Genomic DNA, 16,343 nt, shown 5'->3' with positions numbered 1-16,343 from the left:
AATTACCAGAATGTTTAAATTTTAGGTTTTTCTGCTTTATTTTGCAGGGAATACAGATCTCAGTTTGAGGAAAAAAAGATCTGGTATGAACACAGGCTTATTGATGACATGGTGGCACAAGCATTAAAATCTGAGGGTGGCTTCATCTGGGCATGCAAAAACTATGATGGAGATGTCCAGTCAGATTCTGTTGCTCAAGGTGAAAAATAAACTAAGAATATTTTGTATGGATGAATCTACCTATTCTTTGGTTATCCACGTTTCTGCTATTTATATCCCAGCGCATTTGGTTCATTTAGGGTTCGCATTCCTGAAGAGGATCCCTTTATACCGTGAAATTAATTTCTCCTCCCTGTTCCAGCAGCTCATCCCCTAGGGCACCCCAAATATTTTGGAATGACATTTCCCATGATGCTCATGCACTTGCAGTGTCGTTGAGCATCATGGAAAATGTAGTTCCAAAACATCTGGGGTGCCAATGTTCGACATCACTGCCCTAGAGCTTGTAGCCATGCTCACTTCCGGGTTTTACCTGGAGTGTCCCAACTACGGCCAGTCAGTTGCATCTATGTCACATGACAGTGGCCTTAAAGAAGCATGTGCAACCGTCTTCTTTTTTTTTTTCTCCCATGTGAAGCCATGCCCTCTGTTAACTTACCCAGCCTCTGCTGGTGTCCCTTTCTTTTCCTGGCTGGTCCCACCTCCTGCACCACTTCTAGCCACTACTCTAGGTTCCCTCCACCTGCCCACTGGTCTGCTTCATCTGCTGCTCCGAGCACTGTTTCACCTGTCACTGCTGGTGCTACGCCAGGTACACTCTGTCTTTTGTTCCTGGCCACTGGCATGGTTCCTGGTATGCTCCACCAGTCACCCCGGGCTGCTGGCACCATTCCGTGTGTTGCTCTTGGCCACTGGTGTAGTTCTTGGTACTCTCCTCCAGTTGCTCCTGGTTGCTAGCACCGTTCCTTGACACTTTTTTATTGATGTGCTCTGCGTATTGTTCAGACCATTGGCACCGTAACCAGCACACTTGCCAAAATACCATCAAGTCATTAAGACTGATTTTTGGTGAATGCAGTCAGTAAGGGTAGGGTCTGGCTCACTCTGTTCATTTGGTTTGTGACATAAGGCAAGTGGAATTCTATGTGCATGTTGTTGTCAACATTTTAACTGTGTATTAGGCATTTGCCTGGAGTTCCATGTTAGCGGTTTATTCCATTCAAGTTTCAAAGATGCATTATCAGAATCGGTGACCTGCTGCTAAAAGTGTAGTAGTTTTAGAGTAGAAAATAATAAAATAAAGACAAAACTATTGCATAATAAAAATTAAAGTGTAACTAAAGACAATTTTTTTTTTTATTTAATTTTGCATCGAATAGGGAGGGTTATCACCCCTGTCAGTTTTTCGTTTTTGCCATGTGTCCCATTGGTGAGATCCCCCTTCACTTCTATTCCCGTAGCCAAAACAGGAAGTGAGAGGAAATCTTCCCAAAGTGAGGGAATCCCAGTGTGTCACCAGAACTAGTACCCCCCTCAATTAGCGTTCTAATGTCAAGCCAAAACTTGGGATCTTCTTTTCCTTTCACTTTTGATTATAACTGTCAACAGGACAAATGGGGTGAATCTCCCGAAAGGGGGGCACAGACCGGAATAAAAACTGACCCATGTTCTAATCCCTCTCCAGTCTATCCAAAACAAAAAAAACGTTTTTTCTTTTTTTGGTTCACTTTTTTTTTTTTTTTTTTTTGCATTGCTTTTCAAATATGTAAAATGTCTGCACAACTGGATTGCATTATCAGGGTATAATCATGCATCTAACATTTCAGCATGTTTGTTTTCACTGAACCCTGTATTCTCTTGTACCTGTATATCTCTAGGATATGGTTCTTTGGGAATGATGACCAGTGTTTTAATATGTCCGGATGGCAAGACTGTGGAGGCAGAAGCAGCACACGGCACAGTAACCCGTCATTATAGGATGCACCAGAAAGGCCAAGAAACCTCTACTAATCCTATTGGTAAGTATAAAATATACTTTATATTTGCACTTCTGCATACTTTACAATTTAGATTGTGTCCTGACTATAGAAAAGTCAGGCTGCTTGGAATTTCCAGTTTGTTTATAGCCAGGGCCGGTGCTAGACTATTTTACGCCCTAGGCAAGACCAGCTACTTGCCCCCCTGCCCCCAAAAAAATAAAAAGGGAAGGCTCCTCTATGTTATGCTGTCATACACAGTGACCCCCATATTCCTCCATGTCACTCCTGGGGACCCTAATGTCCCTCTATGCCACACCAAGGGACCCCGATGATCCTCCATGTCACACCAGGGGCACCTGATGTTCCTCCATGTCATACCCAGAGAACCTGATGTTTTTCCATGTCACTCCTGGGGACCCTGATGTTCCTCCATTGCACACCTGGGGACTTCAGTCCCCCATGTCACACCCAGGGACCCCAATTCCTCATGGCACACCTGGTGACCCCGAAACCCTGTTACACCTGGTGACCCCCTATCCTCCATGGCACACCTGGTGACCCTGATTCCCTTTTACACCAGGGAACCTCCATGTCACACCCAGGGACCCTGATCCCCTTTTCTGGGGACACTCACTGAGCGGTATGAAGAGAGTGGCCTGCACTCTGCCCTCCTTCACCGTGATCCTGCTGATTCCTTCTCCTAGGATGCTCCTCTTCTGGACCACAGTGCTCACCACAGCTCCAACCGACTCCTGGTGAAGGGAGAAGCAGCAGTCAGAGAACTCCGCACGTCCCTAATCCCCAACCTCCTCAGACCATTCCAGTGCCTCGTCGTTTCTGCTCCAGTAAAGGTGCCACCCTCCAGTGCCAAGCTTGGGGTCAGGTTCAGCTCTCCTCCGCTCCCTGCTTAATACCGACCGAGGGAAATGAACGGCTGCCCACCAGCTCAGTGCAGAGAGTCACTTCCTGCCCAGGGTTTACACCACTCAGCTCCAGCCAAAGAGGATCATCATGCAAGCAGCACTCCTATGGGCTCCCTTCCTGCCTCTTGCCCCCCCCCCCCCCAACAGTGGTGGAAAGCCAGGGCCTGGTAGTTCAGCCACTGCCCAAGACACCTGGCATCGTCCTCTGTCCATTCTTCCTCCCCCACTGCTGCCCCCTCCCCTCAGCTCACAAGGCTCATTCATGATGGACAGAGAGTGCCGACTCATGGCTGCGCCCCTAGGTTGCAATGCACCCTAGACGGCTGCCTAGTGGAAGCACCGGCCCTGTTTATATCATATACTTAGTAAAACATGGGTAGATTGCTTTTAACCTGCGCCGACTCCTTCAGTTATTCATCATTAAATATATATATATTATTTTTTATTAATGCAAAGTGTATAAGTACTTGATTTTGACTCAACATCCAGCTCTCACAATCCCCTCTTCATCAGAGTTTAGGCCTGGGAGAGGGAGAAGCATCACAAGGAGCATGTGGATAGTAGTAGAGAACAAACGGACAGAGTGGTGAGCTAATCAGTCTACTGCTTCTCCTGCAGGAATTTTGTAGCTGGATGGGCAGGGCCTGATGTGGATTCAGAGACACTAATTACTCATCATGTCTACTCCCCTTGTGAATGGCAGCTGCTATTGGCTATATAACCTGCCTACTACCTGCCATCAATCACAAGCTAAAAGCGGACCTGATGAGAAACTAGTCCTTTTGGCTTCCCTTTAGGCGGGCATCTGCAGCAGAAGATTTTTTAACTTATTGCATTAAGGTAAAAAAACCTTAAGGCTTTAGAACCACTGTAATGCCAGTGTAATAGCTAGAGAACTACAATTCTCTCAAGGAAGCCAGGGTGCCCTCATTTGCAATGAATTCTGAAACTTTCCACTGGGTGGAGGATTGTGCTTTATTTAGGGTTATTTTTGTAAGAATGTTCATTTCATGGATATAAGCATGAGATGATTTTATTATTTTTAGCGAATGATGGGAACTGATAATAGCTTGAAAGAAAAGTCTGTTATTATTTATTCTGTTGTATGTACAGCAGTTTTCAACTACCAAATGGTTAGTCCTCAATTTGAAAACATCTCCAGCCTTGACCACTAAGAACTTTCATTCATAATAATGCATTCACACTGCTTTAAAAAAAAAAGAAAAAAAAACATAAATGTTTTATACCATAATTCTGTAGCAGTATAACACCCCGGCATTTTATTTTAGGTCTGTACTATCCTATGGGTTTAAATTTCAATGTGAAAAATTATAATTAGTGATTTGTTTTTGAGTTATGGAGATGTGTATTTTTAACTTCCTCGCATCCGCGCTACAGCCTATATACGGCTGCAGCGCGGACTCGAATTTTCGGGAGGCCGTTTTTAAACTGCCTCCCAGAAGCAGGCTCCCTGCGCGCTCCCGCGAGCGCGCATCGGGGAGAATCTGTGTCGGCCGTGTCCCTTGGACACAGCCGATCACAGATCGTGGTGAATGGCCAATCACAGCAGCCATTCACCACGTGATCGGACCATCCAATGAGAGATGATCTCATATGTAAACATATGAGATCATCTCTCATCACCGGCGCTTCTTCCTCACACGGAGCCTGCAGTGTGAGGAAGGAGGGGGAGCCGTCAGCCGCCTGGGACACAGACACATGTAATCAGGGCACTGATCACCAGTGCCCTGATTACTAAAAGGTAAAAAAACATACAACTTGCCCCCAACAGTGCCCACAGTGCCCGCCATCAGTGTCCCCCATCAATGCCCACAATCAGTGCCCATAGTGCTGCCAGTCAGTGCCCATCAGTGCCTGCTCATCTAGGCACTGATGAGCACTGACTGGCAGCACTATGGGCACTGAGTGTGGGCACTGATGGTGCTGCCCATCAGTGCCACCCGTCAGTGTCCATCAGTGCCGCCTCTCAGTGCCCATCAGTGCCGCCCGTCAGTGCCGCCTATCAGTGCTCATCAGTGCCGCCTATCAGTGCTCATCAGTGCCGCCTATCAGTGCTCATCAGTGCGGCATATTAGTACCTCCTCATCAGTGCCCATAAGTGCCACCTCATCAGTGCAGCCTATCAGTGCCCATCAGTGCCGCCTCATCAGCGCACATCAGTGAAGGAGAAAAATTTATTTTCAAAATTTACTCGCAGAAAATAAGAAAAACTTTTTTTTTTTTTCAAAATTTTCTGTCTTTATTCTTTTTTTTTTGTAAAAAATAAAAAACCCAGAGATGATTAAATACCACCAAAAGAAAGCTCTATTTGTGTGAAAAAATGATAAAAATTTCATATGGGTACAGTGTAGCATGACCGCGCAATTGTCAGTCAAAGTGTGACAGCGCTGAAAGCTGAAAATTGGCCTGGATGGGAAGGGTGTTTAAGTGCACAGTAGGCAAGTGGTTAAGTTTCCTATTCAATGTCTTTCATTTATTGTGATCTGTTACCTTTGCTAGCTTCCATCTTTGCTTGGACACGTGGCTTGGACCATAGAGCTAAGCTCGATAACAACACTGAACTGAAAAACTTTGCTACAGCTTTGGAGGAAGTTTGTGTTGAGACAATAGAGGCTGGTTTTATGACTAAAGACCTTGCTGCTTGTATCAAAGGCTTACCCAAGTAAGTATTCTTCACCGCTATGCTTTTTATTTGTAAATTATTGATCACATCAAATATTAATCTTTGTTATATTTGTTACTTTCTAGTGTGCAGCGCTCTGATTACTTAAATACATTTGAATTCTTGGATAAATTGGCAGAAAATTTACAGCTGAAGCTCTCCGTTCAACCTAAATTGTAAAAGCCACACTAAGAAGAAAACTACTCAGGATTATTCTTCATGAGTTTACAGTACCTATTAGGACTTCATTTTTTTCCCCACCACCAATCATCAGTCCTTCGTATTACTCTGTATTTGGGTTTTATACAATTTCTGGATACTTGTCTAGACGTTTCTATTGCAGATGTTCTAAAAAGCTGTTGGTCAATATGGATGAGGCAAACAAGTCATGCCATAGTTGAACCTATTTATTGTAATATTCTGAAGACCTGGTTCTATACTTCAAAAGCCAGATGCTGCTACTATGGTTTAAAGAGCTCAGACAGCAAATCATAAAGAGGGTCAACTCAATTGCTGTGAAATTTGCTAAAGAACATATTCGTGTTTCTCTGTGGTCTTCAGCTTCCATTAAGGTAGCCTGTTGTGAAAGAAAATGGAGGCTGCCATTCTTGGCATCTTTTAGAAAATGGCAATTACCTGGATGTTACTTCAGTACTTTCCCGGAACCAGCATGCAGTAAATGGAAGTCTGCACTATTATACTTTTTCTGTAAGTCAGAGAGTAGTAAAGCTACTCAATCAACTTGAAAATCCCAGCAACTACCATTTTTAGTAGAAGATTACCATTGTGGCAACCTACCTATTTCTCTCAGCATGTTTGCTTCAGTAAAAAAAAAAAAAGCTGCTTAGGGTAAAAAAAGAGGTATACACCAAATGCGGCACCAGGTTCTGCCTAGTGGAATATGACTAATCACAGTCCTCCACCAAAATGATCTTCACTAAAAATCTGATTTTACAGTTACAACTGTATTCAGTATAGAAGATTTTCAGAAAACTGATGTACATTTTTGAACAAATGTAGATAAATTGAATAATGTTTAGAAGTATTTCTAGAGCAGTAAATTAATATGGTAAATGGTTACTACTAGTCTAGTAATATTGCCACATAAACAAAGTCCACTTTCAAATCCAATCCACCCAACTTGGCAGCCTTCTAGGTTTATTGGATAGCTCTGCAGCAGGTAATGGTTTTTCAATGAATGACAGCTACAGGTTTGCTGCTTATGAAACTAACCTAATCACTACGTACTTTATTAAAAAAAAAAAAGTGGCGGAGGAGAAAAGAGCGAAGTTACAGTTCTGATTTTAAAAAGAAAAAAATTGTAAACAGATGAATCCCATTTACATGGTGTACAGAAGACTTACTTAAATCTATAAACTCTACTCAAATTCCCTGCAGTGCAGACAGAAGCATTTACAAATCTACAATATATTACACAGTACACTATATATAGAGAGGAAAATGTTAAATATCGCATTTTGCGATTTGGCTTTTTTGCCTTTAAGGGTTAGTTTACATCTACCAAAAACTGCCTATGCAGGTAAGGGGTAGCAGTAGGTAAACAAACTGTATGACAAGAGAGACCACTAAATGAGCTCTCCAGTGTTAAAAAAAAAACCAGAAAACTGTTGTATGTATGGGGAATGTAATAACTGGACTCCATACATATGCACACAGTCTTTGGCTAAAGTAAGTTCCACACAAAACAATATCCAAGAAAGATGCCAAGTTAATTGAAATTATGAAATAAATCCAGGCAGTGATGAAAAGTTAGCAGGCTGAGAGCAGATGTAGTGTGCCGATCTCCAGTCCGACATCCAGCAGGAAGATAGATGGCTGCCAGCCACGATGAGGAGGCTCCAAGAGATTCTAACCAGGAAGTGATGTCACTTGAAGGCCTTAGCTGCTGACCGGGAACAAACTGAAGGGACACCAAGGAACAGTACACTAAGCTGGCCCTAAGGCTACGTTCACATGCGAGTGTAGCGATCGCGGGCAGAATCACCGTGATCCGGAAATCATTGCAAATCGCGGGACGCATGTGCGTTGCCTGTGATTTGCAATAGCACCCCAAACGCTGTGCGATGTTGCCGCGATTTCCACCTGCCGAATTGCGGTAACATCGCGCAAACAATGCATGATGCCCCAAAGAAGCTCTTGGCGTCATGCATTGTTTGCGCGATGTTACCGCAATTCGGCAGGCGGAAATCGCGGCAACATCGCACAGCGTTTGGGGTGCTATTGCAAATCGCGGGCAATGCACATGCGTCCCGCGATTTGCAATGATTTCCTGATCGTGGGCAGAATCGCGGTGATTCTGCCCGCGATTGCTACGCTCACATGTGAAGGTAGCCTAAACGTGTTATCCTGGTAACAGGCCTGAAAAAAATCTGATGTCTAGTCTGCATGCTTGTTTTGGATCAGTAACTCAAAGGCTACAGCCAGAGAGCTAGACACTGATGTCATCAGTGGTAGCCCCCACATTTCTCTCATGACAGGTTTATTGCAGCATGATTTATTTTTTCATTTATTTTCTTTAATATGGTATTAAACATCTTAAGGATTCCCTGGGATTCTTGTTGAACTTCAGTTCTCTGGAAATCAGAAACCGATTTAAACTATACGTTTTATTGGTGCAGCATAAACTTACTCAGATATGCAGGATTCAACAAACTCTACCTCATTTTTTTTTCAAATAACAGTCCTAACACCTTTGTAATACTTCAAGCACAGTCCTATGATCTTCCATCTCACCTGTTTTCTGGTTGCAGCGACCACTCATCTCTGATTGCTGCCCCTCTTGTCATTGTCAGCATGCCTTTTATTGTAATCAGTGCAGGACCAATGTCACCAGGAGGGAGACTAATAAAAGGATCTTCCCACCTTGCAGGGCTGAAGATTGGAGGACTGAGGTTCCAGATGTCATGGGCCATAAATTGAGACATATTTTAGTGTGTTAGAACATTTATGTTAAAAAAAAAAATGTTGTAGAAATTTCTTAGAAGCAGGATAAAGGGGGAAGTAATCTTGACTTGTTTTTAGATTGTTGTAGTTCAAAACTGGGTTCTCCTTTTTATGTGCCAAGAATCCATCAATGCCTTGGTTTAATGTCACAATCTGCAATGTTTTGTAAAAAAAACAGAACCCATTGTCTGCTTTTACAGAAATTCATGTTATATTTTTTAATAAAGCAGATTCATAATGAAATGTGCTCTTTATTATCTTAAATGACCACTATAGCTGTCTTCTAGGGAACATCTGGAAATATTGCGTATACCTAAATCAGTACCCAGAAAAAGGTACCTATTGTCTTTTTAGCTTCACCTGAAAAGCAGAAGTGTATTACCTGTGCCTAAGCACTAAGGATTGACCGATTATCAGCAAGGCCAATCTATCGAGGACCGATATGCACTTTCCCCGATATATTGGTCCTGGAAGTTACCGATAGGGATAGACCGATATGGTTTTTTAAGGGCTGATACCGATATTTTGGTCACAACGTATCGGTATCGGCCGATATGGGCCTATATTTTGTACATTTGAAGTTTTGAAAAATTAAGAATTTTTGACACAAATCTGGTACTGAACATGTTCATTTTTGTTTAATTCTTAATGGCTGGCTTGCTGGCACCCTGTGGTGGGTGGCTGGTACAGGGCCTGTGGGTGGCTGGCTGTCTGGCACCCTGTCTTTGGCTGGCTGGTACAGGGCCTGTGTGGGTGGGTGTATGGTTGTGATACACTCCCGCGAGACTAGTCCCAACTCCAGACGAGGCTGTCCAAGGCGAGGGAGGTGGCCTAAGAAGGCAGAATGACGTCACAAAAATATCGGCGAGTTCCAGGGCCGATACTGATGTATCGAGTAAAGTGCATATTTGTCTATCCCTAGTTACCGATATTACTGTATGTAGAATTAGTGTATGTAAAATACTAGCATCCACTTTATTCGTGTTTTATATAATGTCCAGTGTGTGTTTTTGTAATCCAATAGTGTGAAATACCTTCATTACATCGCCGCTTGGCCCTTAAACCACACCAGGGATTATATAAAACACTAATAAAGTGGATTCTAGGATTTTAATGACACTAAACTATGTTCACACAGGATTCCTGGCAGGGACGGAAGGGAAGATGGCCCATTACAGCTAAAAGACCTACCCCACATGTTCAGTACCAGATTTGTGTCAAAAATTGTCTTTATTTTTTGAAAACTTTAAATGTACAAAATATCGGTATCGGCAACAAAAAACGATATCGGTCAATCTCTACTAGGCACTCCTGTACCATTTTCAGCTGTATATCTGCTGTGTGATCACACTGCCACTGACTGCTATTCTCATTCTGTTTGATGATGTCACTCCTGCACTATTCGCTTTGCTGGAGAGAAATCTATACCAAAGGACCTGCAGTGCCAAAATCTCTCTATTTCTGCTTTATCTATTCTGTAAATATGTGTTTCTATACCTTGCCTGCTGCTTCTTCTGTATTCCCTTGCCAGGCCTTAGGGCACCAGAAATCAGGAAGGCCTGTCTGGCACGAAGAAAGCTAAGCCATTTTTCTTTACCAGATGGCAACTGCCACACAAGGCATGGTAAGGCAGTAATAGGGAAAAGCTTTAGCTGCAGGCAAACCACAGTCAATACCGGTGACTAGTCCTGTGGCATTTGTTTGGCACAGCTTTCACAGTTCAGGTCCTCTTTGTGTATGCTGGATTATGGAGCTACCCTTTAAATTGCAACACAATCTATATTGTACTTTAAAGCGGAGTTCCACCCTGGATTTTTTTTTTTTTTAAATACCCCCGGGACAGTCAGGGCTAGTGCATTCCACAATGGCTAGCCTCTGATCTGTCCCGGGTTGCACTTACCTGTTAGGACAAATACTTACCTTGAAAACGTCTTGTCCAGCGCTGCCATCTCAGGTGTGGGCAGCTTGAAGCCAGCGAGATCCTCTTCAGCGTCCTCTTCCGCCTTCTTCGGTCCCACGATGCCCTGCGCCGGCCCCGCCGTCACTTCCGGGTCGCGCGCATCATCCCTCCACAGCTTCTGGGCATGCCCAGAAGCTGTTTAGAAGGGGATGACGCGCGCAGCCCGGAACTGACGTCGGGGCCGGTGCAGGCGCAATGATTCCTGGGAGCGATGACGTTCAGCTCCCAGGAATCATTGCAGAGCCAGGAAGTGACGACGGGCCGCGGCCGAGGAAGAAGGAAGTAAGGTAAGTATATTTTCTTCGCTACGAGGTAAGTAAAAAAAAAAATGCGATTAGCCATTTCTTTTTCAGGTGACCCGGAGCGAGAAGATGGAGGTAAGTATAAAATGAGGGTGGAACTCCACTTTAATGTTATTAAACATTACCTTTCTAAACTGCAGTGCTGTCATTTTCCATAAAATGCAATGAAATATGGCAATCTGGAAGTATTCTGTTTACCGGTGTTTATCAACTCCAGTTCTCAGGGCACACTAACAGGCCAGATTTCAAGTATTACCTTGGGGAGATGCAGACTAAAATACTGCAATCACTGAGCAGCAAATTATATCACTTGTGATGTATTTCAGATTTCTTGCAAACCTGGCCTGTTAGTGTGCCCTGAGGACAGGAGTGGAGAAACACTGCTGGTATACAAAATGCCCCCAGAAATGTAATTTCCCACTTGTATACTTGTCTGACAGATTTTTCCAGAAATCTGCACTAAGATACAAGTCAGATTTTAGGAATCCCCTGCATCAAAAATTTCTTCGTAGAGATGCTCCTAAAGAGTTAATCACATAAAAAGGGATGCTGGCCCTGCAGCTTTTTTTTTAGCACTAAAAGTGCATCAGCTGATCAAATAAGTAAGATTCAGAATCCAAAAGACATAGAACTTTTTTTTTTTCGGGACTGAAATTGAGCTGCACAATTCTGGATAAAATAAGAATCCCTATTTTTTTTTGGCTTGGAATAAAGATCATGATTCTCGGCGTAACGTTGTTTACATTAAACAAAAAAATTAGGCTAACTTTCCTTTTTTTAATTCATTAAAGTGTATTTTTTCCAAAAAAACTGCACAAATACAGTGCGACACAAAATATTGCAAAGAACACCATTTTATTCTCTAGGGTCTCTCTCTATACATATACATACATACATATATATATATATACACACATACAGGTCCCTCTAAAAAAAAAATAGCATATTGTGATAAAGTTCATTATTTTCTGTAATGTACTGATAAACATTAGACTTTCATATATTTTAGATTCATTACACACAACTGTAGTGCAAGCCTTTTATTGTTTTAATATTGATGATTTTGGCATACAGCTCATGAAAACCCCAAATTCCTATAAAAAAATTAGCATATCATGAAAAGGTTCTCTAAATTAGCTATTAACCTAATCATCTGAATCAACTAACTCTAAACACCTGCAAAAGATTCCTGAGGCTTTTAAAAACTCCCAGCGTGGTTCATTACTCATAACCGCAATCATGGGTAAGACTGCTGACCTGACTGCTGTCCAGAAGGCCATCATTGACACCCTCAAGCAAGAGGGTAAGACACAGAAAGAAATTTCTGAACGAATAGGCTGTTCCCAGAGTGCTGTATCAAGGCACCTCAGTGGGAAGTCTGTGGGAAGGAAAAAGTGTGGCAGAAAACGCTGCACAACGAGAAGAGGTGACCCAGACCCTGAGGAAGACTGGGGAGAGGGAAATGCCTGAAGTCCAGTGTCAAGTACCCACAGTCAGTGATGGTCTGGGGTGCCATGTCAGCTGCTGGTGTTGGTCCACTGTGTTTTATCAAGGGCAGGGTCAATGCAGCTAGCTATCAGGAGATTTTGGAGCACTTCATGCTTCCATCTGCTGAAAAGCTTTATGGAGATGAAGATTTCATTTTTCAGCACGACCTGGCACCTGCTCACAGTGCCAAAACCACTGGTAAATGGTTTACAGACCATGGTATTACTGTGCTCAATTGGCCTGCCAACTCTCCTGACCTAAACCCCATAGAGAATCTGTGGGATGTTGTGAAGAGAAAGTTGAGAGACGCAAGACCCAACACTCTGGATGAGCTCAAGGCCGCTATCAGAGCATCCTGGGCCTCCATAACACCTCAGCAGTGCCACAGGCTGATTGCCTCCATGCCACGCCGCATTGAAGCAGTCATTTCTGCAAAAGGATTCCCAACCAAGTATTGAGTGCATAACTGAACATAATTTTTGTATTAAAAACACTTTTCTTTTATTGGTCGGATGAAATATGCAAATTTTTTTAGATGGGAATTTTGGGTTTTCATGAGCTGTATGCCAAAATCATCAATATTAAAACAATAAAAGGCTTGCACTACTTCAGTTGTGTGTAATAAATCTAAAATATATGAAAGTCTAATGTTTATCAGTACATTACAGAATATAATGAACTTTATCACAATATGCTAATTTTTTGAGAGGGACCTGTATAATGTTTAAGGGTTCTAAGAAATTTTCTAGCAAAAAATTGGATTTTTGGCTTCCTGTAAAATCCATTTCTCTGATGTTCATTGACAGACACAGCTCCTGATCTTTTAACCACTTTACCACCGGAGGATTTTGCTGTCTTCCGTCCAGGCCACTTTTTGCGATTCGGCGCTGTGCGACTTCAACTGACAATTGCGCGGTCGTGCGACGCCGTACCCAAACGAAATGTACGTCCTTTTTTTCCCATAAACAGAGCTTTCTTTTGGTGGTATTTGATCACCTGTGCGATTTTTACTTTTTGCGCTATAAACAAAAAAAGAGCATTTATTTTGAAAAAATAACAATATTTTTAACATTTTTTTATATGAAATTCCCCCCAAAAAAGATGTAAAAACCAATTTTTTTAAAAATTTTTGGCCAATTTGTTTTCTGCTACCTATGTTTGGTAAAAAAAATTGCAATAAGCGTATTTTGGTTTGCGCAAAAGTTATTGCGTTTACTAACAAAGGGAAAGATTTCTGTCATTTTTGGTGTTTTTTTTTAACGCATAATGGCGGCGATCTGCGATTTTTTTGCGGGACTGCGACATTGCGGCGGACAGATCGGACCCTTGACTGACATTTTTGACACTTTTGGGGGTACCAGTGACATTACTGCAGTAATCAGTGCTATATATATGCACTGTTACTGTAAAAATGACACTGGCAGTGAAGGGGTTAATTTTATTGGCGAGGGAGGGGTTAATGTATGCCTGGTGCTTACTGACGTGTAGGGGGGGAGGTGACTGAGTGAGTCATGGACAGATCGGATGTCCAGCTATGCTGAACAGTCCGATCTGTCACTCCCTGTCACTATGGAGATCTCCAGACTCGATCCCCGACGATCGGGTAAGAGCAGCGGCAATCGCCGCTGCTCCTCCCCTGGCCCGACTCCCGCTGTGAATGAAAACAGCGGGAGCGAGCCTCCGGCGGCGCGCAAGCGCCGCCCAGAAGGGGGAGTGTCTGACGACGTAGTACTACGTCGTCAGACGATAACGAGCCACTCTGCCGCAGTAATATTACTGTGAGCAGAGGTAAAGTGGTTAAACCATTAGGTTATACTGCCCCCTACAGGAGTAGGACACCTATGGGCAGTCCCAGGGGGTAGGGTATACTCCCTCCCTCTGCTATAGGTACTCAGTTTTGTTACAAGCAGTGTCAGAAGAATTACAACTCCACAGCAGGGTGGGTGCTATGTCCATCAATGATCATCAGAGTATTGGATTTTACAGTAGGTCAAAAATCTCAATTCTCTATCGTCCATCAACAGATGCAGCCTCATCTCCATGAGCTAAGTGGGTTATGCTGCCACCTGCAGGAGTAGTCAAGGCAGTACAAAACTTTTAACATGTACACGCCCATGCGGCTGTTCCTCCAGGCATAACCCCCACTGCCACAGTCCAGCACATCAGTTTTGTTTCTTGCCTAGAGAAGGGGTAGGACCTAGGTTTCCTGCTGGGACTCCGGTCTCAGTTTTTTTTTATTCTTTTCAGAATATTTTCTTTTTAATTCTCTTTACTACTTGCTAGCTAGTGTTCAGGGAAGAATTTTCCTGGTGATTTACAAGCAACGATGCCGGCTAATCCAGATCCTTATGGTCCCCCCAGTCTGATCTAAGAGCGTGACCTGTCTCACCAGGACGCGACGACCTGGAATGCCCTGAGTCGCAATATACCCCTTGGCTGGCAGCACCCCCACTTCGGGTTGGAGGCAGTCTGCTCGGAGCAGAGCACACCTGGTTCATGGTATGGTGAGTAAATGTGCCCCCCTTGCCCCTGGTGGCCCTCTCCTGGGGATAATTGGATTTGTGCCTCCCTAAAGATCTCCCTGGCCTGCCCGGTCTGTGTGTCCTGTCCTCTCCCCTTCCCTGTGGTGGCTGTGTGTCTGGAGCGCCTGGCGTCCTGGGGGGGGGGGTGATACCTTGGGCTTGCTGGTCCCTGTTGTGGTTCTTGAGGCCTTCATGTGTTGGTCCCTAGCCGCATGATTCGCTGTGGGCAATGTGAATTTTTCCCAATAGACTTGTATGGGGCAGCCATTTTCCATGTAGCTTTCTATTGATATGTATGGACATCCAGCTTTGTGTAGCCCTTGTGCTATACTGAGCAGTGTGACCTTCCTCAGGCACAATCACTCCCTGTCCATTTGTTTCCTACTATTGGCTGAGGTCACTTCCTGTCTCTCTCTATGCTGCTGGAAGAATCAGGAGGATGGTTTGTCTGAGGTGGTACAGTACTTGGGGTCCCTGCGGGCATATTCCTGCACTTTCTACTGTCAGTTTAGTTTAAAGGGGTTCCCTGCAGACGATCGGTGGTGGATACCGCGATCGGCGCTCTTAAAGCGACAGTACTCCATTTTTTGCAAATTGCAGTTTGGGACTCCATATTGCAATCACCCTCAGACCCACTCTGGGAGACTCCCGGACAGTCCAGATGGCAGTGGCTGGCAGAGATTTCAGCAGCCCTGGAAAGCCTGGCGACTAAAGTTGATTTAGTCATGAAAAAGGTTGATAGCCGAAAAACAGCCGCTGCCTTCTCCCATCTATGGAGGTGTCCTCTGATTCAGAGGCTGATGGAGTCGCCCTGGACGTCCCCCAACCTGAGGGGGTCGCTGTCCTCGCAGTGAGATGGTGAAGAGGACCTGTCCTCTTCAGCTGCAGCGCGGGACCGCACATTAGTGGAAGCCCTGATTATTTGAGTACAGTTAAGTACGGGATTAGTTTAGTTGCCCTTAAAGGAGGTCAAAGGGCGTCCAATCCTGGACCTCAAGGCTCTGAACCACTTTGTGCGGGTGCAGAAGTTTAGAATGGAGTCTATTCGGTCAGTGGTGGCATCTTTGAATCATGGGGATTTTATGGCTTCCGTCGATCTCTATGATGCGTATCTCCATGTCCCCATATTCGAGGGACACCAGCGATTCCTCCGCTTTGCAGTGGCAGCAGAGCACTTTCAGTTTGTGGCATTACCCTTTGGTCTCGCCTCCCAGAGTTTTTACCAAGGTCTTAGCCCCTGTACTGGCCTTGTTACGTTGATGGGGTATCTCCATTGTGGGATATCTGAACATTCTCCTGTTACGAGCAGTCTCCCATTCGGATCTGCTGGACAAGGTTTCCATCACAATTCAGACTCTTCAGGAATTTGGGTGGACAATCAATTTCCACAAATCTGCCCTGACACTGTCCGTGCGGGTCACTTATCTGGGGCTGATCCTTGACTCTGCTCTGGCAAGGGTCTTCCTTCCCCTGGACAAGCTTCAGAAGTTGCAAAGAGCGGTCTGATTGCTGGTGGAAAACG

The 16,343-nt window shown here is 44.1% G+C and overlaps 1 protein-coding gene across 1 annotated transcript in view; it reads left to right on the top strand.

The window, feature by feature from the left end:
* IDH1 (isocitrate dehydrogenase (NADP(+)) 1) overlaps nucleotides 1–6,255 on the top strand; it is a 32,542-nt gene extending 26,287 nt beyond the window's left edge. Inside the window, exons 6-9 of the mRNA XM_082262432.1 lie at nucleotides 48–199; nucleotides 1,878–2,018; nucleotides 5,423–5,585; nucleotides 5,672–6,255. Of these exons, the coding sequence (XP_082118558.1) occupies nucleotides 48–199; nucleotides 1,878–2,018; nucleotides 5,423–5,585; nucleotides 5,672–5,765 (550 nt within the window). The 3' untranslated portion in view covers nucleotides 5,766–6,255. The remainder of the gene's footprint in view (nucleotides 1–47; nucleotides 200–1,877; nucleotides 2,019–5,422; nucleotides 5,586–5,671) is intronic.
* The last annotated feature ends 10,088 nt before the right edge of the window (nucleotides 6,256–16,343 follow it).

Source organism: Pelophylax lessonae, assembly GCF_965119305.1.
Source record: "Pelophylax lessonae genome assembly, chromosome: 6".
NCBI lineage: Eukaryota > Metazoa > Chordata > Amphibia > Anura > Ranidae > Pelophylax > Pelophylax lessonae.
This window is presented reverse-complemented; position numbering and strand designations above follow the sequence as displayed.